General features: G+C 44.5%; 6 protein-coding genes across 6 annotated transcripts; 5 read left to right on the top strand and 1 right to left on the bottom strand.

The window, feature by feature from the left end:
* Positions 1–1,163: 1,163 nt before the first annotated feature.
* Positions 1,164–3,018, top strand: INS49_010947 (uncharacterized protein; the record flags this gene model as incomplete). The annotated part of the gene is made up of 8 exons (XM_043171669.1): positions 1,164–1,259; positions 1,330–1,468; positions 1,574–1,761; positions 1,818–1,854; positions 1,913–1,980; positions 2,073–2,455; positions 2,518–2,585; positions 2,639–3,018. 8 exons carry the CDS (start codon positions 1,164–1,166, stop codon positions 3,016–3,018), a joined length of 1,359 nt encoding a protein of 452 aa, XP_043023414.1.
* Positions 3,019–3,885: 867 nt separating this feature from the next.
* INS49_010946 (uncharacterized protein) lies at positions 3,886–6,519 on the top strand (the record flags this gene model as incomplete). The annotated part of the gene is made up of 2 exons (XM_043171668.1): positions 3,886–5,614; positions 5,804–6,519. 2 exons carry the CDS (start codon positions 3,886–3,888, stop codon positions 6,517–6,519), a joined length of 2,445 nt encoding a protein of 814 aa, XP_043023413.1.
* A 3,766-nt stretch (positions 6,520–10,285) lies between these two features.
* On the top strand, positions 10,286–10,645 carry INS49_010945 (uncharacterized protein; the record flags this gene model as incomplete). The annotated part of the gene is made up of 1 exon (XM_043171667.1): positions 10,286–10,645. One exon carries the CDS (start codon positions 10,286–10,288, stop codon positions 10,643–10,645), a length of 360 nt encoding a protein of 119 aa, XP_043023412.1.
* Positions 10,646–10,975: 330 nt separating this feature from the next.
* Positions 10,976–11,893, bottom strand: INS49_010944 (uncharacterized protein; the record flags this gene model as incomplete). The annotated part of the gene is made up of 1 exon (XM_043171666.1): positions 10,976–11,893. The coding sequence occupies one exon, from the start codon at positions 11,891–11,893 to the stop codon at positions 10,976–10,978; it is 918 nt and encodes a 305-aa protein (XP_043023411.1).
* A 1,794-nt stretch (positions 11,894–13,687) lies between these two features.
* INS49_010943 (uncharacterized protein) lies at positions 13,688–15,892 on the top strand (the record flags this gene model as incomplete). Its single annotated transcript, XM_043171665.1, has 4 exons — positions 13,688–13,865; positions 14,482–15,260; positions 15,335–15,475; positions 15,545–15,892. The coding sequence occupies 4 exons, from the start codon at positions 13,688–13,690 to the stop codon at positions 15,890–15,892; spliced, it is 1,446 nt and encodes a 481-aa protein (XP_043023410.1).
* Positions 15,893–16,567: 675 nt separating this feature from the next.
* Positions 16,568–17,525, top strand: INS49_010942 (uncharacterized protein; the record flags this gene model as incomplete). The annotated part of the gene is made up of 3 exons (XM_043171664.1): positions 16,568–16,620; positions 16,707–17,470; positions 17,521–17,525. The coding sequence occupies 3 exons, from the start codon at positions 16,568–16,570 to the stop codon at positions 17,523–17,525; spliced, it is 822 nt and encodes a 273-aa protein (XP_043023409.1).
* Positions 17,526–24,652: the final 7,127 nt, after the last annotated feature.

Below are 24,652 nucleotides of genomic sequence, written 5' to 3'. Positions count from 1 at the left end.
CGTCTGCGCATCAGAAAAACCGGTGAGATCTGTTCCAGTGTTCCACGAGTTGTCCCCGGTCGTGCTGTGGAAACCTGCGGGCCCTCTTGGCAAGATCTCACAGTCCCCACGGGTAACCCACGGCGGTGGCACCTTTGGGTTGGCAAAATTGGGTACAGTGGCAGAGCCTGAGTGGTCGAGGAGCAAGTGACGGGCCTGCGCCTTGATCTCATGGTTACTACTAGTCGTCTGCTTTGCGATCAACACGCGCCTCAAGAGTTCTAGCAACACTGGCCGAACAGGTCATATTCGAAAGCAAGGAGCCGTATTTTATCGCGGCTTATCGAGTAAGTGACAAGTGATGACAGACAACGATTCTTACCGTAGACAAATTACTTGGCTTGGCGTTGGGTTTCGAAAATCACGGCAGAAGCGTCAACTGCATTTTCGGGTCGGACAACATCAACATCTGTATGCCCGAGTCGCCAAATCGATCTTGGAATCCCATCGCTGTAAGCGAGTAATGCCATTTTGCCGTCAACCGATTCCGTGCGCTCCCCGGCAGGTCCGAACTTGGGACATTTACCGCACGATTGAGATCGACGACGGCCAGCGCCGAGAAGGAGAGGAGCTCATGGGCCCGGGACGTGGAGGCCACCACACGGAAGCAACTGCAGGGTCACAATTTGTCCCTTGTGGTGTGCCCTCAAGGTAGCAGTAAAAAAGAAAGTTGGCCGGGGCAGGTTTCCTCATTTTCTCATACTGTATGCCAGCCTGGGCCACCCCACGCGTTGCATGTACGCCTGCGGGTCTGGGTGATCGTTATATCCACTGCGGGGCTTAAAGTTATCAAGGGTACCTGTTAGCCATGTGCCCAGATCCCTGGACATTGAGATGTCATCGCACACGAATTCAAGGCTGGATATGGCGCAGCCGGGTTCGCTCGACGGTCGATCTGCTTCTCCAGTTCACAAAATGTGCATAACGGCGCGACGACTTGGCGTTCCTTTACATTGCCTATGACCACGCCGCTCCAGAAATTCTGCATCCCGCCTTTTCACTTCCCACACTCCTTTATATCAGTGCTTATGAAAATGCTGTGATAGGGGTCTTTGTCAACACCTTATTTTTGACCGGAGAATTTTAAGGCTGTCACACCAGAGGCTCGCTTCCCACACACGAGCATGAAGCTTTTCTCCATCGGGGTGCTGCTCTTAGCAGCATTCCAGATCACATTAGGAGCCGCAGCCGACAGCGCAGTCTCTGCTCCAGCTTGCGGTGTAAGTGTCTTCCTTGCATACACAAGTTCGAGGCCGTCACATGATACTGATAATTCATTACCTATGACAGCTTAAGTGCATTGTCACCGCGGTAGCGGAGCACTCGACTTGCGGTCTCACAGACACGGCGTGCATCTGCCTTAATAAAGAACTCAACCTAGCTGCCGCTGCTTGCATCGCAAAAAGCTGCAGTGTTAGGGACCAGCTTGGTATGTCGTCTTCTGCTTGGTTGGAATAATCATCTCGGGCTATCGTGTCGTACCGGCTATGTGACACCTCAGTCTTCGTGCCCAGCCGCTGACAAAGTTGCGCAGCCACTCAGAAATACTCAAAACACACATGCGGTGTCGAGGGCGAAGACCGGACGGCGCTGGTATGGATCATCGGCATCGTGTTCGGCATACTCGGCTTCATAGCCTTCTGCCTCAGGGTGGCGTCTCGCGTGTTCGTGGGTACACATGCAACTTGGGGCCCTGAAGATTGGGTCATGACTGTTGCAGTCGTAGGTGCTCACCCTTGTTTTGGCGCTTTGCACAGACCGACAACTGACTCCCACAGGTCTTGATGATACCTTTGGCGGTTCTATCTGTTCCTCGTACGTCTTTCAATATCACTGGCTCTTTTGCTGGGCGGCGGGCTAACTTGGAGTGCAGTTGCCAATTACGGGCTAGGAAAGGACATGTGGGAAGTTGAGCCGGATAATATCACGAAGATTCTTTACGTCAGTAACATCGCCAGGTTTATTTCCTTCGGAATTGTGTCCACGACCGTTGAGATCAGCTGGAATGACTCAAGGCTAACCAAGAGAAACAGCTATACTTCTGGGACGAGCTCGTCTACCTGGCCGTCCTCCCCGTCACGAAGATCTCCATCCTCCTGTTCTACCTCAAAATCTTTCCCAAGCGCGAGGTCAAAATCGCCATCTGGGTTCTCGTCGGCTTCAACATAGCCTATCTGATTGTCTTCGAGGTCATCTCCATCTTCCAGTGCAGGCCGATAGCAGGTGCGTGGCTTGCGTGGGACAAGACATTCGAGGCCACATGTAACGATATCAACATGCAAGGTTGGATGGCCGCTGCCTTGAACCTTGTGCTGGATCTGTCGGTCATTATATTGCCATTGCCGGAACTCGCTGGGCTCTCTCTGTCGCTGCGGAAGAAGATCCAGATCTTGTCCATGTTCTGCGTCGGTTTCTTGTAAGGACTTTGCCCCGTGCTGCTGCCTTAAGCCCGGAATCAGACGGCTGACCATTTTCCAGTGTTACCATTGTTAGTGCTCTTAGACTACAGTCTTTGGCGAAATACGCAAATACGTCAAACGTCACACGTGAGCCTACACTCTTCCCCATAGAGTGTGATAAACTGTCTAACCAGGCACAGAGGATTACGTCGAGGTCGGCTACTGGTCGACGATCGAGGTGCCCGTCGGGGTGATCTGCGCGTGCATGCCCGCCATCCGCTCGCTCATTGCCACCATCTTCCCGAAGGTGTTTGGCACCACCCAGCAGAAGTCGGACTACACAGGCATCTCGGGCGGGTCCAAGCAGTGGTCCTTTGGGAGACTGAACTCGTCTGGGAAGCACATAAAGGTCAAGACAGAGTGGACAGTGAGATCGCACAACGTCCCCGAGCACGAGGAGTCACAGGTCGAACTGGTACCCTTGCCGTCGCCAGGGACCCTACAGCAGCCGTTGCCCACGAGACCTCCGTCGGAATTGGCCGTGATGCAGACGAGTTGCGAGCGTGCCAAACGCTCTTGAGCGTGTGGTTTCTTATGTCTGAGGACAACTATAGATAGATTCCTGGATGTTCACGATGCATCTAGAAACCAAAAGAAGAAAAAAAAAAGTTCAACAGACTCGCGGAATCGTTTGTTCAGAAGCCACTGATGCAGATAAATGGATGGCACAATATCTTCGAAGACCAGGTACGAGATTAGTGATCTGCGACCACAGAAACTTAAATTGTGGCTTGCCCACCCGCCACTTATCAGTCCACTCGAAAACGAGGACCGGATCGCGCCTTCTGCAGGAAAGCTACAATTTCGCAAGTAGTCGGGACGCCATCGCGGCGACGTAAAATGATTCCAGCAGGTCTCATTAATTTATCACCTGATATCGAGTAGACCAAGGACAATTTTCTCCAGAACAAGCCCCTCCCCTGCTCAATTCTTTCAACGGGCTAATTAGGCCAACGAAGGAACGTCTAGGTAACGTTGCTCCCACCGCTATCTCCTCCGCATTGGTACCTAGGTTGACGGGCTAGAACATGACCCAGTTGCTAGGATCCGCAGTAGTCGAACGGCCCCTGGCAGCCCGCAGGAACAAGCGTCCACGAGCCGGGCCGGCCCCTGTCGCTGGCCTCGACCTCGCTCGGCACATCAGGGCACCTTATCACGCGTCCCGAGGTCGGCTGGATCGTGGTATCGTCAATCGCCGCCCACGGCAACGGCAACGATACCACCCCCGGATGCTTGGATGATAGGCAGTCGCGCTTCGGTAGCAATTCCCGCGAAGCAGAACAATATAGCAATATGAATGCGACGCCATGTCTCCTCTCACCGCCCGCTCGCCCTCGACTGTCGCCGAGCGAGCCCGCGCCAGACCGAGAGCAGACAGACGGTCAGGATGAGGAAACACATCACGGGACAGTCCTCCCAAGCATTGGCAGGCCTTCTGTATCTTGCCAGTGCAGCCATCGCGGCCCACTCTGTGCAAATCGACCTGACCCCGTACTTCAACAACAAGGCCTTCGGCACGTATCCGAACGAGACGACGTTCGAGAACACCCTCAACCGCTCCTACCCACCCCTGAACCACCTCACCCAGGATGGCATCTACACGTCCAAGAGCACAGGCGTCCAGTACGACTTCCCCAGCTACACGGGGCCCCTGGAGCCGGACAACCTCATCTGCTCGGGCCAGACCATCCCGGTGGCGGTGCCAAGCAGCGGCAACGGCACCGCCGGGCCCGGCAACAGCAGCAGTAGCAGGGCCTTCTCGCTCAGCATGCTGGTAGCCAACGACGCCCGCGACGCCATCGCCTCGCACTCGCTGACGTACCTGTACGCGGACGGCACCGAGGCCGAGGCCGAGCTGCGCGCGCTGCCCTTCTTCAGCTGGCTGACGCTCATGAACGGCGAGCTCATCAGCCCGTTCACCTGGACCCCGAAGGGCAAGGACTGGAACACGAGCCAGGTCTTCGAGTTCACGGGCTACCTGGACCCGACCAGGATGCTCGAGGCCGTGCGGCTGCCCGTCGCCGACAATGCCACCGAGGGCAGGGTCCACGTCTTCTCCATGTCCCTCGTCGTGGGCGGGGCGGCAGCCGCCGCAGGCGGTGGTGCGGCGGTCGAGGTCCAGAGCGTGCGGCCCACGCAGAAGTGGACCGAGGCGGGGAACCAGGTCGTCGAGATCACTCTTAACAATGCTGGGGGCGAGTGCGTCTCGGGCTCCGGGCTGACGGTGTCGCTGGGGGGTCTCGGGGTCAGCACCGCCGAGACGGGGTCCGTAAAGAGGCTCTGCCCCGGCGACCAGAAGCGCGTCAACGTCGGCGTCAGTGGGTCCGCCAACAGCACCACTGTGACCGTCACCCTGTCCGGGGCGGCCAGCTCCAACCAGACAGCCAGCTTCCCAGGGGTTAACATCGGGTTTGAGAGCTTCACCGCAGACCTGGACAGTCTCGCGAGGCACGAGTCCCCGGAGTGGTTTGACAACGCCAAGTATGGCATATTCATCCACTGGGGCCCCTACGCGGTGCCGGGGTACGGGGGAGTTGCCCCGAACGAGACGTATGCCGAGTGGTTCTGGTGGTACTCGAACAACCACTTCGTGCACGCGGACAAATCAGACAGCTACGGGTACCGTCTCGAGACGTTTGGCCCGGACTGGAACTACGACGACGGGTTCCCAAACTTCACCGCGGCCGCGTGGGACCCCAGGGAGTGGGTCGACCTGTTCGCCGAGGCGGGCGCCACTTACTTCGTCCTGACGACAAAGCACCACGACGGCTTTGCGCTGTTCGATGCAGGCGACACGTCGAACCGGTCGTCGATCAACTACGGCCCCAGGCGGGACATCGTCCAGGAGCTCTTCGACGCCGCAGCCACGTACCAGCCAACGCTGAAGCGTGGCACTTACTTCTCACTTCCGGAGTGGTACAATTCTGACTTTGGCCCTTATGGTTTCGTCCAACATGACACCATTAGCTCGACGAGCTGGGTGGGCATCCCGGCGACCAACCCTTTTACAAATCTAACTGAGCCATATACCGGCAAGCTGCCCATCGGGGACTTTGTCGAGGACCTCATGTATCCTCAGATGGAAACTCTCGCGTATAAGTACGGCTCAGACATAAGTAAGTGGTTCCAGCAGGGATGAAATCCTTCCACCTTTCCCAATGGGAAAGGAAACCTGCTACGTGTACAGGAGATCCTACCGGGCCACATGGTCCGAGATGTACTGATAAAGAGCCCTGGAATAACTGGGACAAATTCCCATCACAAAGTATTCCAGAAGAGGCAATTGCTGACTTCCAATCCAAAAGTGTGGTGCGATGCCGGAACGGCCAACAAGACAGCCGAGTTCGCCTCGGAGTGGTGGAACTGGGCGCGGGACCAGGACAGGCAGGTTGTCATGAACAGTCGGTGCGGTGTAGCCCAGGCCGCAGACTTCGAGACCCCCGAGTACAGCACCTACTCGTCGGCCCAGAGGCATAAGTGGGAGTCGAACCAGGGTATGGACCCGTACAGCTATGGGTACAACGCACAGACGCCCGCAGAAAGCTACATGAATGCTTCCACCATCGTCTACTCGCTCGTGGACATGGTCGCCAAGAACGGGAACCTCCTACTGGACATTGGGCCGCGAGCAGATGGGACGATCGTCGAGGCAGAGGTGGCTAATCTGCGTCAGGCTGGGAAATGGATACACGCCCACGCCGAAGCTGTGTTCAACACCACGTACTGGTTCGTACAGACGCAGATTGCTAGCCCGCAGGAGGTCCGATTTACACAGACGGATGAGGCCTTCTATGTCCTCTTCCTTGAACAGCCGGGTGTTGCGGACGACGGGCACGTCTGGATAAACGCCACAGTTCCGGTGCTAGAGGGAGACACAATCTCGATGGTTGGTGTGAACGCCACGGGAGTGAATGACCTATCGTGGAAGACGTCGCCGGAGGGGTATCTGGCCATTGATGTCTCGGCCGAGGCCCTATCATCGGAGGAGTTCGGTTGGGTATTCAAGATCGCGTATGCGTGATGGTGTTGTTGTCGTCACCGCCTGCGTTACCGGCAGCAGGGAAAAGGAGAGGGTAAAAAGGGTGGCCCTGTACATAGCGGCCTCCGGATATAGCTCACCACTCACCACCTGTCCTGGGGCAAAGAAGCTCGAGTGAGGTGAGAAGTTTACAGTGCCAAGCCAGCCCATGCTCGCATTAGACTATTGCTTCAGACCGTCGCGGGGAACAAATCGCAGGACGCCATGTGCGACGACACCCTGCAGCTCGAGGCGTTTCGAGAGTTAGATCCGGCACTAAAAGATTGCTTGCTGCTTGTGACCCCCTCCAGCCCCAAGTGGCCCCGGGAGGCGCTTTGCCTCTTGTCATACTACGGCTCACGCCCGAGACGCCGTTCCCAGAGAGTCGGGTCGTTGGACTCGTTCTAAGCCGGCGCGTGGCTGGCTTACGCCAGATTCAAGGTCCAGAAACCACGTCGACGAAAACTGAGCCAAGGCGCGAGCTAAGGCGGCCCCCGAGCCCGACAGAAGCCTGTGGTTTGGTGGCAAGGAAGAGTAAACCCCGAAGAATGGAATACGATTTCGGGTTGTTCGGCGTCTTGATGATTCGATCACAGGTTGAAGCTTGTGTGGCTGGTATGTAATCTAAATGGACACCTGTCTGTCTGGCTGTTGCGCGCAGACAAGTAAGCCATCGTCACTAGGCTCCAGCCGTGCTGATGTCGATTGTTATGCTGACGTCCACGGGGGCGGGGACCATGGAAGCTCACAGGCTCCAATATGAAGCTCGGTGCTTGTGCGGTACGGTTTCCTGGTACTCGACACGGTGGGGGAAAGATGGCCGGCATGTGGCCGGCCTCAAAGGCGAGCCTTTGCGCAGTGCCCTGCCCTCCTCGCCCCCATGGGGGCCGAGACCCAAGACTGCTTGATAGACGGATGGGTGAAAGTCGTTACTGCTTTTGGGCCGGGATCATGCAAGAGGCTCGTGGGAGCGAAAGGACCATACTTTGCTTCTCTTGATGCAAGCCCTGATGAAGTAGTTGCAAGGGTCATGGTGCCACACGACATGTCTCTTCTCTGCTGCTTGACTAGCCCTGGGCTGCCCGGCTGCCTGGCTGCCTGGCTCGTCAGTGTGAAGATCTCGCGACAAACTCGGCTGTACGCACGCGGAAATAACCCAGACGCGCGTGGACTCTTGGCTCCAATGGGCGCTTGCAGACGGCTGCGAGTACGCCGCCAGAAACATGCTGCATTGCTCATGTGGGAGTCGGGGTCGAAGTGGGGGCCTTTGGGTTCCTGCCCAGTCCCAACGCAGCAGCCCAGACGTAGAGATGACGCAGCCTAAACAGCCGCTTAGATATCCAAATGGCGGTGTTGATATTGGAGTCGCAACGCAGAGTCAGGAGGAGGCTCGGAATGGGCTTCGGTGCTACGGCTTCGAGTCGAATAGCCCCGATACAGTGGCATCGGCCAAGTGATTCTCGAAGGCAGATCGAAGCTATGTCGGGGTGAGGTGGTGAGAAGGGGGCGTCGGGTGGCATCGGCCGACGAATGGGAGGCGGGGGGATGGGACCCGAGGCAGAGGAACCATCCAGGACTAGCTCCCATGTGAGGGACAGCCAACTGGGAAAAATTAGGCAGAGTCTAGTGAATCCTTCCCAGATTGCCGGGAGAGGACAAGAAGGCCGCTCAATTGGCTTGATTTTGGGGAGGGGAGGAGAGGGGTTGATCTGATTTGATTTGATTGTGACGTTGCCTTCTGTGCACCCCTTCCCTTAGCGCGCATAACAAGCATGCATGACATTGCTGGCCCCCGGAACGCGGTCGGTGGGAGAGAGGGGGAGGAAGAAGAAAAAAGGCACATGGTGGAGATGAAGGAGAGAGGAGCTGGCTGAACCGAGGCGAAGGATACTCGGTGGTTCCCCAGCTCTCTGGGTCTCTCCTTCCTGCCTGCCTGCAGTACCTGGGTCCTTCCTGCCCTCCTGCCCTCCTGCCCACTTTCCCCGCGCACCTTGGCTGCTTCTCGAGCGCAGCGCCACACTTGCCTGCAGGCGCAGGCAGGCAGACAGACAGACAGACACATGCTGGACGACCGACCTCTCCTCGCCCGGCTCAACACGACATGCAGAGCACGGCGATCATGACAATCAAACGTCGGGGAAGTTATTATGCAGCGCAGCACGCGGTCAGGACCTCTAAGTGGTCTTCCCGGGATCCTGGTCTGCATATTCCCGTCTTCGCTTATTAGAGGCAGCTGAAGGTTGGGGTCCGAGTTTGGGAGCCAACGGCCGCACGTCTTGATTACACAGCAAGTGCGCACGCACCAACCAGACAGACCCGACAGGCCAGCCCGCCATCCAGCCAGCACACCAGCATCGAGCCACTCACATAACACACTGTGTGGCAGCTGTATGGCACAGCATACCACACAACCTTGGGACGCAAATAAATATTGCACATCACATCACGGCACAGCACAACACACTTGCATGGCTGCGCGTGGCTGCGCATATGGCATGCAAGTGCCCGACCACTCGCGGTAGTTCCACCGCCAACCAGCAGGCCGGCTGCACTGCTGGACCCCAAGCTCGAAAGCTGGCCGTCGACACGGTCGAGGTACACTGCATGTTTGCTGGCCCCCTCCCCCTCAGCTCTCGAGCCCCTGTCCCTGGGGCTGTACCAGGGCGGGTGGCGCCAGCCTTGGCATGGGCTACCCAGAGGACTGGGCCCGGCTGAGACAGGATTGCAGATTCTGATGGTGCCAAAAAGTACCTCTTACCAGTATCTACCTGTATTGCTGACGGACAAATCAAGGTTCTGCATATGCCTCTTCTCTTTCGCTGGCTGACGAATCGCGGGCCCGGGTTACAACAACGGCGCTAGTAGCGAGGAACAAGATGGGCAAAGAAGAGCTATCCATGAATTGGACAACCAGACTCCCGTCCCAGACTGCCATCCCAGTCTGCAGCGACTCCAGACAGCCCGAGCCCAGGAACTAGCCAGCCTGACACGGCACCACGGCACTCTAGCACCGTCCTCTCGGCTGGTACACACGAGGAGGCTGTCCTGCCAGTGGACACCCACGTCTGCAGAGACACACCATGCCCGGAGCATTAACCTGGGCATACAGGACATGGTTCGACTCCGAGAATTGCTAGCCCGGGGCTAGAAGGCCCAAGGAAGCCGGTCGCCGAAACGGGCCCGGTTCACGTCTTCATCCTGGACTATCCACTGCCTCTCTTCTCTCTCTTTGCCTTCCTTTGTTTCCCTCCCGTCACATGCGCTCGCTCGCTCACTGACTTCCCTTTCTGCTTTGTACAACATCTACTGCGTCTTACACCAGATGTCACTTTACAGGAGGATTCAAAAAGGCGTGCTCCGCCCCTCCTTTCCCGACCAGACTTGTAGTAGCTCCCAGGAAAACCTTACTTCCATCCCAACTCGACCGTCCCAGCTGCCTGGTACCCAGCCCCACCTCCATCTCGGCGCATTATCCATCGACCCAAACCTTCGGTAACCCAAACAACAAGGACACCGCGGCACAGTACAAGCTCGTCACTGACCACGGAGAAACAAAATTACTTCATCCTGTAAGCTTACAGAAGTGAACCATGTTACTTTCTCCGAAAATTTTGAAAGACATAAGAACTAACAACATGCTCCAGGAGAGAAGAATCTTCCACTCGAACCAAAAAACCCAGAGTAGGAAGAGAAAAAACAGGTTTCACCAAAAGAGTCTCTGCATCCCATTTCTACACCGCACGCACGGCCATATCAACTCAGAGTGACCATGTGCCGCATGGTCATATTCTCGGGCAATTGCATCCGCTGTGGCCAGTACTACACCATCCCCGAGCTCGAGCAGAGCGTGTCGTGTCTCGAGGCCAAGAACAATGGCGGCTTCGGCGACTGCAGGAGAGGCGTCAACATGGACCAGCACGACCCGGCCCTCGAGTGCGCCTCGTGTAGCTACGCAATGAGCCTTGCCGACGACCAGCAGCCCTACAACGAAGACCTCCTGATCCCAGCCTGCAGCGCCGCCGGCTCAGGTGGGAGCGCCGCCAGCTCGGGCAGCGGCTCTCACTCGAGCAGCAAAGGCTCCAGCCACTATTCCAGGCATGACGCCAGCAAGAGGAGGAAGGTTCGATGATGACGGGGTCTTCCTTGGTGACCGGTGGACTGTGGCTGGTGGGGCGGTTAGGGGTTAGGTTGAGCTCTCACGAGTCGATGCGGTGGGCGTGGGACGAATAACGACATTAACGACTATATGAACACTTCTCGTTTACTCGCATTTACATTGGTTACATTGGGGCTTTCTTAGATGCATCGCAATCTCTCTAGATTTAGTGGTACGAACCCAGGCAGGCACGCCGGCTCTCAGGATAAATTAGATTCTACAAGGAGCAGGAGACAAAGGAAAATTCCCAAAAAGAGTTCTCTGGTCCCTCGTGACGCGGTTCTTGATGCACTCTCATGAGATCTAGGAACTATTCTCCCAAGTGTCCTTGACAACCCTCCAATACCTCGCCTCGTCAACCCGCACGTGCGCAACGTGGGCGCTTCCCTTGAACTTCTCCAGCGCCGAGACCACAAACCCGTTCCGCCTCGCAGAGGCCGCGTGCTCCTCAACATCACCAGAGTCCACGAGCGCGTCCTCGTCGGAGTAGATGTACGCCCTGCGCACCTCGGCCGCGTTGGCCGCGCGGTCATTTTGCGCGAGCCAGGTGCGGTCCAGGTAGCCCGGGCGGCCCCAGGGGACATGGGCGGCCCAGTAGAGCGCGAACAGGCAGTTGACGACGACGAGCATCGCCAGCCGGGCCGGCGCGGCCATCCGCGCGGCGGAGGCCATGAAGGCCGTCACGCTCCGCTGCCACTGGAACCGCCCCGGCGCCGAGTCGTAAACCGTCACGTGGCGGGGCAGGCGCTGGCCCGTGGCGGCGTACTGCTCGCGCAGGTGCCGGAGGGCCGCGGAGCCGCCGTTTGAGAAGAGGTGGACGAGCACAGATGGCTTGCCGTCTTCCTCCTCTCCCTCGGCGTACTCGGCCGTGATGGACTTGATCACGGGCACGGCGGCGGCGACCTCCTTGGGGTGTGAAGACACCTTGGTGGTGAAGTGGTAGACGAAAGAGCGCAGCACGACGATGGGCGAGTCCGGGTACAGGGCCTGCAGCCTGGTGGTGTACTTTGCGAGGTGTGGCTCGCGGGCGCCCATCCAGCCGGCGAGCACGATGAGCTTCGGCGATGATGGGGAGGAGGAGGCCGATGACTTTCGGGCCTGGCGCTGCTGGCCGTCCTGGGCTGGGCGGTAGAGGTACACCACTTTGGATATCTTGGTGAAGCCCGGCAGGCCTCCCTGCGCCGCCGAGGCTGGCGCTGACGCTGGCGCTGTGGCTGCCATAGTATAGGGCTTGCAGAAGGTCGAGAGGATTTGGTGCAATTGGAAGCTGTCTCTGGTGCTGAGAAATGTGCGCGGAGGCGTCACTATGTAGAGGCTGGGTTAAGGCGTGTTGGTTCAACAAGCGGCAAATCCTACGGCTTGTTGGCCCTTGGCACTCCGTGTCTTCCTTCGCCCTCTTAGAGCTGACGCTTGGTGAACAATGATCTGGGTGGGATACAGGTCTGCCCGGGCAGAAGTCCACCAAGGCCACCAAAAATTTATCAAACTGCTTCTAAAATGCAAAGAAAAAAATGGGCCATGATAAAGAAATTGGCTTCTGCTGCTCGTTTGAGGTTGGCGTACGGCGTTCGTTGACGGTCTGATAAGATCACGGCCCATCGGGGCCCCGGCCAAACGTCTTCAGGCGGGCGGTTTGACATGCCCTCCGGGCCGCGGCTCCGTGGCCCCACAGTGAACTACCTCCAACAACCGCAGCTCTTCATACCTCGGCAACAACACTTCCTTTCCAGCGTCGACATATGAAAACATCATTCCTACTTCAAGTTTGGAGTCAAGGTGTCTGACTTCCGTTCCAATGGCCATACCTACCAACAAGTCAACGATGTTTGCCACGCGAAGATGCAGCCAAGCACAAGCGGTTTTCGCGCCTCCGGTGACCTCACACATCATGTCCTTGTTCAGCCTGCAGGCCAGAGATTGGCTGAGGCTCCGGACGACTGATGACTGCGTTGCTAAAAGCTGACATCTTCTCTTCTAGAAGGCTCAAATCAATGCAGTTCGACATTCGGAGTCCGCGGCCAGTCAGAAGCCAATTTCTAGGCTTCTGTCTGAATCCTGGCATCGGTGTTTGATGAGCTCGGAGCCTACTTATGCTGTGATGTAGCATCCCCATGCCCTGGGCAAATAACTATCGATGGCGTCCGTTTGGGCCGCAGATCTTTTTGGAGGACAAGGCAAGTATGACATGCCACGAGCTCGATGTTTCGGTTCTGTCATTTGCCACATCTTCTCATGCCCAACAAAAAGCAGCCGGGAGCGCACGGCAGATGGCGTGTGTATGTGGCGACAGCAAGTCGCACGAAGTCCCTGCTGTGCGACAACCTTTCCACTACGGGCCGGATCTACGTGCTCCCTCAAGCCTCACTTATCCGCCCGCGTGGGTAACAATAGACACAACCATCCTGCAAGTCTGACAGCTTCGTGTTTCTTTTCCCAAAGGCTACGGGCCTGTGTCTCAGCCAGGTGGTCGTGCATGACAGCCTCCTACGTGTGCAGTTGGGCACCACGTCACCGCCACGTTGATCATCTCCCGCAGCAGCCGCCGTCGATCTGCGTAGTGATCTGTCTTCCAAGATACCCGGGGAGAATCGTGATGTCGTCGGGCGTACCCGGGCTTGTTGAGCGCGTGATGGATGCCTCAAACACACACACACACACATACCCCGGTTTAGCCGATCGCGTCCCGACGATCTGGAAGAAAAGTCACTAGATGCGGCTAATTTATGGGCACGGAAAAGGCTCTCGCCATATCCATGCAAGGTCATGCGCAAATCTGTGTAACTGGAGATTTCAATGTCTTGCAGGACGGGCACATCGGGCAACGAATCTCCTGAGGTGACGGGGATGTAACGCACCCTCCCGCCGGGGACGCACAAACAAACCATGCGGCATCTTCAACTCAGCCGGGGCTACTGCAAAAACGATGCTGTCTCTGAACTCCGACGTGTCATGCGGATTTACCTAAGAATTGTTGTTGTTGCTTCGTCAGCCGTGGAGTCATCTCATGCAAACCACATGACCATGGACACCGTCACCCGTGTCACGCCGCGGAGGACCGACGAGCTGACGGGGCGGGCTACTTCGACGGTGCAAAAAGATCAGGCAAGGGTTCTTGAGTTTCAGCTGCCGGCTGCACCATTCACGGACGGGCTGGTGAGCCTCACCGCAACCTCCTTCCCGCTTGCTTGCGCACGTAAGCATCGCTTATAATGCACGCTGTGCCTTCGTGCTCACGGCTGAGGCCAGCTGCAAGCCATCAGGGCTCGAGACCGTAGTATCTACGGAGATTCCGTGGTTGAATGCGCCTGGGGAAATGAGAATTTTTCTGCCAAGGTGGTGCTCATCAGCACTCGCTGTGGTACTAAGGGTTGCGAGACGACGACGGGAACAAGCGAGTGCGAGTTTGAATGTTAGTTTGCAAGGAGGAAACAACGAGCAATCATCACCAACCGTGTCGCCTGAGCTTTTCCGTCGGTTGCACCCGCTCGATTCAGTATCGCCAGCCTCTTGCCCAAGGGTGCATTTGTCGAGAATGCATCTTCGTTCGAGTGTCTTTGTTGGAGCGCTCATGGGATATTTCATCCAAGCTATTGTAGTTGTCTTCAGATCGTGAATGTGCCCATGTCTCGAGGCCTTCTTCCTAATTATAAGTGATATGCTTGAACTACTTTCAACAACGGGCTTTATTGCCTTGGTTGGTGCCGCAATCATACCATCCATACGTCCTCCTCTTGAGACTTCACTCTGGGAGGCTCGTCTTCCGGGTTCCACTCCTCTTCCTGGGAAATCGTCCGGACATGAACCCGCAGCTCCCCAGAGCTGGGGCGAGAGAGGAGCCAGAGACCACTTCAAGAGGACCCAGAACTACTACTCCCTGCATCGTTTCACTGGGAGACCTCTTGGGAGGTCCGGCGCTCCCACTAGCCTAGGTGTTGTCCGCAGCTGGGACGGAATTCAGAATATCACAGACCTCAATCACGGCCTGTGGTACGGCGTCAACGTCACTTTCGGTACACAGGAGCTCACTTTGGTCCTCGACACAGGGAGTAGCGACACTTGGGCATTTTCCACGGCCACACAGTGCGTAGAGACCACGGGCGGCGACGAGGAGAGTGCTGGAGGGAGAGATGACTTCTGTGTGTTCGGCCCTCCATCTGAGGGTGATTTTCCCCTGGGGACCTTTGAGCATCTGCACTTCAGCACAGATTACTGGGGCAACCAGACCGTCAACGGAGCTCTCGGCCTGATGGACGTGACCGTAGGCGGACTACGCGTGACGAACCAGACCGTCGGGCTCGCCACCAACGCAACACGGTGGCTCGGCCGCGGGCCCAGCTCCGGGGTGTTGGGGCTCGCGTACCCCGGGCTCACCAAAGCCTTCACCGACTCGGGTATTCGGGCCGATCCAATCCTGTACCCTCCTGTCATCTCCAATATGATCGAAGAGGGGATTATGCAAGGGGGTTTCAGCCTCGCGCTCAACAGGCCTGGGAGCGGCGAGAACGGAGGTGTGATTGCTTTTGGTGGAGTCCCCGACGACGTCCCGGGCGTCGACTGGAACATGACCATACAGACAGATATCATTATTGTGAGTGACTCTCACTTCTTCCAATTGCCTACTTGGTCAGGGTACATGGAGTACTCATCCGCTGTTCTTTCCAGGCGATCGTCGATGATGAACCTGCTTTGCCACCAGATTATTCATTCTACACAATCATATCAGACGGCTGGCAATTCAAAGATGCCATTCTCGATGATAGGAAAATCGCATACAACATCGACAGCGGCACGCCTTTCAACTGCGTACCGACTGATGAGCCTGTTTCTACAGCCCTCTAGACCATTCACTTTAATACCACCCACCACTTGCAGCCAAAAGACCTTCATTCTAACACCCACGCAGACACCGCAAATTACATTGCAGATGCCTACATCCCACCAGCCAAGTACAACGCCACCTACGGTGTCTATTTCGTCGACTGTGACGCCATCGCCCCAGACGTCGCTGTCGACATCAACGGCATGCCCTTCTGGCTGAACCCTGAAGGCCTTGTGGTGGGTCGTTTGACCGCCTCTCAGGATCAGTCATGCTTCGCCGCCTTCACCGATTGCGGGTGGACAGGACCATATGTCCTCGGTAATAGTTTCCTTCAGAACGTTTTGGCCATTTTTGATGTAGAGGATAGGGTGATAGAGTTTGTTAGCCGCACGTACTACTGAAGTTGCATGTGCTCGCGGGCCTTGATCTGGTCGTGACCTATTCAACAGGAGGTACCGGATGAAATCTACGCGCGGTTGATCGATGTTGAAAGCGATCATCAGTCAAATTGGATTCCGTATCTACCATATTATGATTAAACCTGTATGAAAACTAGTACCAAAATGCCTGGTTCAATATTTGAGACAGTGAAAACTTCCTCCATCGATGCACAATGATGTATAGAAACCCGATGGCTCGACCAAGCCTACCTTGACAGTTTCTCAACTTTATCTAGTTGATTTTGAATGGAATGGTAAGCATATGGACGCACTAACGTGGCAGCATAAGCGCGGCAGAAAGGCCCGATGATCATTCCCAGGCTTTGCCCAAGTGGCCTCATTCCATCAGGTGAATACTGATCAGGAAATCGATATTGACCCTCCTTTCCTCGAGAGTCACGCACTATCCCCACTTCAACATTCATGAGAGACTGTCGTAAATGAGTTGGGCTTCGTCTAGTCTCAAGCTGAAATTACAAGATTGCTATTCATAACGACCAGCCACTCACTGCAACGCCTCGTCTGACCCATGACTAACCCTCATTTTAATCACACTGAGTTCATTGCCTCGTTCTTCAGGGAAATTCAACCAGACTCGTTCGACCATCATCGGCCGTCAACACTGTGTTCTCAATCATGGCCAACAAGCATTTGAAATCAAATATTGATCTCATCGACGACTGTGACCAGTAAGATCACCAATCTGATATTTCCCGGTACCTCCGTCTTCTGTGCTATGATCTGCAATTCTGAGCCACTTCTGAGTTCAAGGCAGATCACCACCAAATCCCCAGCTGCTGTACAGCTTCAAGCTTGCCGGACTGCCAGGAATATACGGACACCTCCTCCAAGAAACAGCACATTCCATTACATGGCAAGAAGATCGCTGGAAGGTCGACCATGACTCCCGAGAGATCCACTGGCAGCTCTTAGGAGACCGCGAACGCGAGAGAACTCAGTGGCTCCGGGAAACACTGCTCCAGGAGAAGGAAAAGGGGACTTTCCACCTTCTCGGCCTGTGGACCGGGGAGTCTTGCCCCGTCTACGGCCCCACAGGCGATGTCGTGCTCAGCATCGAGCGCATCGCCGCCCCTCTCTTCGGCGTCGTCACCTACGGCGTGCAGCTACTGGCCTACACAGGGAAGGACGATGGGTTGTGTGTGTGGATAGCCAGACGGGCGCAGACCAAGCGCACATTCCCAGGAATGCTGGACAGCACCGTCGGCGGCAGCCTGATCCTTGGAGAGACTCCATTCGAGTGTCTGGTCCGGGAGGCGAACGAGGAGGCTTCATTCGACACCAGCTTGACCTCAAGCACGGCGACTGCCGTGGGCGCCATCAGTTATCTGTGTCTGACGGATGAGCGCAGCAAGGGAGAGAAGGGGGTCATATGTCCTGAGATCCGGTTCACGTATGAGATGAAGATTCCAGCCGACCTGATACCAGTACCTGGGGACGGTGAAGCCGAGGGGTTCGTCCTGATGTCAATCGACCAGCTCAAGGAGGCACTCGCCAATGGCGAGTTCACACCGGCTAATGGTGAGGTAGTTCTCGATTTCTTCATCCGCCATGGCATATTAACATTTGAGAATGAACCTAATTACACTACGATTGTGTCTCGACTCCATAGCAGTCTTGAACTCGTTGGGCCATAGCCAGTCCAAGGTAGCAGAGTTAGCTTGTTCTTTGTTTAATTAGCTTATGACTCAAAAGATGGATTTTCATGATTGGGCTCAGTGAAGTATCAACAATCGTATCATAAAATATGCGTTGAAATGTGGGTTTTACGCAATCATCCACGGAGCAAATTCAGCAGGATTTCACTGAAATTATTTGCCTTCTTGTTTGGCCTGACTTTTTTCATGATAAATGCGCTCTGAAAACCCGTTGACGAAATTGACGTATCTAGTCACAAGCGACGATGCGTGACCAACACGAGTGTTACCAAATACACACACACATACACTCCTAAAATATTTATGCCTTCCGCTTCATCAGCTTCAGGTTGGTCTCCACCGCATCACACAAAGCCTCGCCCCAATCCCCTGCTCCCACGCCTGTTCCTGGCTCGGGTTCTCGCAGTACACGATCATGGACGCTGCCAGGGCGAGAGCTCCTAATAAGAACTTGGCTCCTTCAGAGCCCTGTCTTTGTGCGTGTATTGCCGGTCTGCGCCCCTTTCGAGCAGCAGCTGGACTATTGCTGGGCATGGCAGGGTCGTGACCACCGCGTCGTGCAGCTGCCCGTCGAGTTGTAACGCTGCGCCCGCGTTTGGGGCGGAACATTTGCCTTTTTCTCGGCCGAGTATCGCCTGCTGGAAGATGAGCTTGATTTTCATCTTTACCTTGGTTGATAGCAAAGCCACCTGATGAGGCCTGTGGCGGACTTTGGCCCGCATGTATTACACCCCTTAAGCATTTAACGCCATTATTTTATGCTTAAATATTTAATGCTAAAGGCTTAATCTTAATATATTTTAACTTAAATCTTTTTTTATAATTTATCTCTAATTAAATATTTCGCTATTATATTTAATAATCTTAATCTTAATCTTATATTAAACTTTTATTTTTATATAAAAAAACTTAAATACTTTAAATAATATAATTTTATTTAATTTATAAAACAGTAATCTTAAGTAAGTTTAATAACTTTATATATTAATAAGAATTATAATTTATTATTATAAATTCCTTAATTATAATTTAAAACGTTAAATATAATCTTTTTACTTATTTATTTATAAATCTTCCTTAATAATTAATAAATGTATTACGTAATTATATTAAAAGCGCATATTTTATATTTTATTATACTTAAATTATAAGTATGTATCTTTTAAAATAAATGTATTAAGTATTTAAATGCTTTTAATTTTTAATAATTAAATTATTTATATTAAATAATTACTTTATAAATAAGTAATTTCTTTTTAATAATTTTAAAATATTTTTTTCTTTTTATATTAAAAAAGTTTTAAATTTTATTTTATTAATATTTAATAATATATTACTTATAAATATTTATAAATTAATAACGAATTAATTTATTTTATTATTTTTAATATAGTTTTTCTTTACAATTATCTTAATAAAGCTATATTAATTAGTAATCTTAAATATAAAACAATATTTTAAAGTATATTATAATGCTGCTTATTTAAATAAATATTATTTTATATAAAAAAAAAGAAGAAAAAGAATTTATTTACGCTATTTTAAGCTATTTTAAAGCTAAAGGAACCATATAATATGCAATCCCTTTACTTATAGCCCATGCTAAAAAAACTATACCTTAAAAAGGTTAAGTAAAAATTAGCATGCTATATATTTCTTTATTTTAAAGCTATTTTCTTTATATCCTTAATTAAATAATAAGTTAATTTTTACTTTATCCTTATTATTCTTATCTTTTATAAATACCTTTTTTATAAAAGCTACTTTTTAAAAGCGGAATTTTTATAATTACTTAATAAGGGGTTATTAATTCCTTTTTAAGGGGCTATAATAGCTTTAATATAATATTATAAAGCTGCTTTTATTAATATAAGGCTTTATTTATTAATTTATTTCTTTTTACCCCTTATAATAAAGCATTTAACGCTTTTAAATTAAAATATATTAACTTATAACTTATTATTTATTAGCTTTAATAAAGTTTTCTAAGTATTTTATATATAGCCCTTTAGCTAATAAGGTTGTAAAGAGCTAGCATAATTAAGGGGAAAATTCCTAAAAAAGATTTTAATAACCATGATAAGGTTTAAACCTATGCCCTTTATGGAAAGAAGCTAAATGTATAACTAGTATACCATGTAATTATATTATTTTATAAGTAATAAATAATATTTTTTAATTCCTTAATTATATATAATTATTATAAATATTAATTATAATTATATTAATTATTTATAATTATTTATATTTAAAATTATATTTATTAAATTTAATATTATTAAGTATTTTAAAAGGTATTTATTTATAATTAATTTTAATATTTTTAAGTTTAATTTAAATTATAAGTTTTAAAAGGCTTAAATTAATATTTAAAGATTAATGTTATTTTTAAAAGTATTTTATATCTTTTCTTTAACTTTTAAATTTAATTTTAACTTTAAATAAGCTTTTTTAAAAATAATATAAAAGCATTTAATAAAAGTATAAAGATAAATATATATAAAGCAGCTTTTTTATCTTAAGAATATTTATTTTAAGAAAGCTTAATTTTTATACTTTATTTTATATAAATTAATTATATTTTTATATAATAACTTAAAATCCTTAATAATAAAAGCATTTCTTATAATTATATTTTTTTATAAGTTATAATCTTTTAATTCTTATAAATATTTTACTTAAAAGTATAATATTTAAAACTTTTATTTTATTTTGCTTATCTTTATATTTAATTATAAAATATTACTTATATTAATAAAATCTTTTAAATTACTTATATAAAATTTGTAAATTATATTATTTTATATTCTTAAAAGACTTTTAAATATTTTTAATTATAATTTCCTTTTATTAATTAATTTATATTATTTTATTATAACTTTTTTAATTATAATGCATTTATAAATTATTATATTAATTTTATAATAATATATTTTATAATAATTTATATATTTTATAATATATTAATTTATATATAAAACTTATTAAACTTAATATTTATAATAATTATTTAATAATCTTTATTATTATTTATTATTTTAAGTTACTTATATTAAATAAAGGCTGCGTGGCGCATTAATAATACATTTAACCTTTCTTTATAAAAAGCATAGATTTAAACCTTATTATAGCTATTAAAACCTTTTTTAAGAATTTTCCCCTTAACGTTAATTAATAAATTATAGCTTGCTTATTTACAACCCTTAGCTAAAGAGCCCGTATAAAGAGCTTAAAAAACCTTATTAAAGTTAATAAATAATAAGCTATAAGTTAGCGCGCCCTAGTAATAAGCGTTAAATGCCTTATTATAAAGAGTAAAAAGAATTAAATTAGCAAATTAAAAGGCTTTAAATAGCTCTTAATTAGCTTATATTAAAGCCTTGCATTAATAAAGGCAGCTTTGTAATATTACATTAAAGTAACTGCAGCTTCTTAACAAAGAATAGTAACCTTTAACTTAGGTTATTATAAGAATTTACTTATTAACAAAGGTAGCCTTTAAAGGAATTAATAATAAAGGAGAATTTATTATAAGATTTAAGAGTAATTAGCTTTATATATGTTAATAATAAATAAGGTAAAAGCTTTTAATTAAAAAGAAGAAAGTATATTGGTTTTTATCCGGCCTTAAGCATGGTTTTTTTAATATAAATAATAAGCAAAAGAACTGCATGCTATATAGCAAGCGTTATATATATAATAATAACTTAACGTAATAAGATTTATTTATTATATTTAATAAAGTCTTAATTAAAAGTTTTAAAGTTATAATTAATTAAATTATTTAATATTTAAAAACTTTATTTATTTTCTTAAATAATTTCTTTATTTTCTTTTTTATTACTTATTATTTAAAATTAAGAATTTTAATATATAAGGGGTTTCTTTATATATTTTTATTAATAAATATTTAATATTATTAATAAAGAATATAAAAACTTCTTTAAATAAATATATAATTTAAGTTTATATATATAAATTTATAGCTTAAATTTATAATTTTAATTATTTTAATTATTAAGCTTTAATAAAAATATTATAAAGTTCTTTAAATTTAAGTAATGAAATATATTTTATAATAATTTAAAGTAATAAAGCTTTTAATTATTAATAAAATAATGTTTTTTTAATTTTATTTTATTATAAGGATTAAGTTTAATTTATAAATCTTAATATTTAAGGCATTTATTATAATATTAATTATTCCTTAACAAATTTATAATAAATTTATAATAAATTTATTATATTATTATTTAATTGTAATATATTTATTATTAATTTATTTTAATACATATAATTAATATAAAACAAAGTTAAAAATTTTACTTTTAATATAATTAAATGATTTATTAATATATTTAATATTAAATTATATAATAAAAATTAAATTTTAAAATTAAATTATAATATTTTAAATATAAATTAAGCATTAACTTTTATAAAAACTTTATTATAAACTTTTATAAATAAAATATAAAATAAAAGTTAAGAATATAATTAATAAAAGCTTAAATAAAAGAATTTAATTTTATTATTAAATATATATTTTAAAAATAAATTTAATATAATAATATATTAATATAAATAATTTTATAAATTTTAAAATATAAATTAAATTTAATTTATAAATAATTTATATAATTATTTATTATTATTATTTATTATATATTTAAAGTTTATTTTAATATTTATTTATACCTTTAAAATAAAGTTTATTATTTAACTTTTTTAAAATTTAATTTTATAATTTATTTTATTTTATTAATTCTTTTAATTAAAAAATTATAAATTTAATTATTAATTAAAATATAATTTTATAATATATTATATATATTAAATTATATTTTTATAAAGTTATAATAATTAATAATTTATTTTATAAAATAAAATACTTTTTTATAATTATTTATAATAAAATATATTAATTTATTATATTAATATATTTAATAATAATTATTATAAAAACAATAATTAATATAACATATTTATATAATAAATATATTATATATTATATATAAATTTAAAGGTATATAATTTAAATTAATTTTATTAATAATAATTATTATTTAATCTTAATTAATTATTAATTAAAAATTATATACTTATATATAAATTATTTAAATTAACTTATAATTAAATAATTATAAGTTATAACTTTATTATAATTTATATTTTAATATAATAATTAAATTAATTATATACTTTATTTAATTATTATTAATTATATAAAAGCTAAATTAATATTAATTAATAATTATAAAAAAATAATTATAAATAATTAAGTTAAAAAAATATATTTTTATTTTTTTTATTTAAAAAAGCATTATTATTATAAATTAATTAATTAAATAAAATAATAATATTTATATTATAATTAAAGCATAATAAACATTATTATTTAAATAAAGCAAATTTATTATATAAAACTTTATTTTTTAATTAATACCTTATTATTATTAATATTATATTAATAATAATATTAAAAGTAAAAGTAATTATAACTTATAAAAGAAAAAGCATTTTCCGTTAAATGCATTTTATTACGTAAATTATTAAAATTAAATAATAAATTACTATTATTAATAATTAAAATAAGCATTACTTAAGTAAGTTAAGCTTATTTAATTAATTAATAATATTTATAATTAATTAATAAGTTATATATAAACGAAACCCTTTTATTAAATAAGTTTTAAAAAAACATTACGTTAAATATTCTTTTATAATAAATATTATATTAAATACTTTCTTATAATAACCCTTAATTTTCCACAACTTCCTTAAATAAATATAATTATATAAAACCCTTGCATAATTATAAAAAACTTTTAAAAAGCATTTTTATAATACTTTTAATTATTAATGCCCTTGCTTATAATTAATGCTTTTTTAAATTATTAAAAGCTTTTACTTATAATTAATGCCTTTAAAGTTATTAAAAGCCCTTGCTTATAATTAACGCTTTTTAAAGCACTTAAGTAATATTTATAAGGTTTATAACTTATTAAAAACCCTTTAAAGCTCTTATAAAATAAAGATTTAATAAGTAATATATATTTAAGCAATTAACATACTTTTAAGCAATTTATAATGCTTTTTTTAAGTAATATATATATTTAAATTACAGCGTAAATAAATAATTATTATAGTTTTTTTATTAAGTTAATTAATTTAAAATTATTAAAAGAATTAATTAAAACTTTTATTAACTTAATTATATAAACATCTTAATTAAACTTTTTAATACCTTTTTTATAATTAACTTAAAGAAAATTAATGCCCTTATATTTATATATAATAAATTTTAATTTACCTTAAAATATAATTATAAAGTAAAAGTTTTTTAAAATAATAATAATATTTTTAAAAAAGATAATTATAACTTTAAAAAGATAAATAATAACTTAATATTAATAAAAAATATTATTTTTAATAATTAAAATAATAATTATAATTTTAACTTTTAATTAATTTAAGCTTAATATTTTAAATACTTTAAAGCATTAAAATATTAATAATTATATAATTTATAAATATATAATTAAGTAATTTAATTATTTAATTAATTTAATTAATTATAATACTTAAAATTATTACCTTAATAATTAACTTAATAATTACTTTATTTATATTATTTATTTTATTAATTTAATTACTTAAATAACTTAAAAAAAGCATAATTTTAAAGCATATATATATAAAATTATTAATATAAAAATAATAATTACCGTAATATATTTATATAATAAATACATTATATATAATATATAAATTTAAAAATATATAATTTAAATTAATTTTATTAATAATAATTATTATTTAATATTAATTAGCTATTAATTAATAATTATATATTTATAAATAAGTTATTTAAATTAACTTATAATTAAATAATTATAAGGTATAACTTTATTATAATTTATACTTTAATATAATAATTAAATCAATTATATATTTTATTTAATTATTATTAATTATATAAAAGCTAAATTAATAATATTAATATTTTATATAATAATTATATTTATTATAAAATTAATTATAT

Source organism: Diaporthe citri (assembly GCF_014595645.1).
Source record: "Diaporthe citri strain NFHF-8-4 chromosome Unknown scaffold_5, whole genome shotgun sequence".
Lineage (NCBI taxonomy): Eukaryota > Fungi > Ascomycota > Sordariomycetes > Diaporthales > Diaporthaceae > Diaporthe > Diaporthe citri.
The sequence above is the reverse complement of the archived record's forward strand: the minus strand, read 5'-3'. Positions and strand labels throughout refer to the sequence as shown.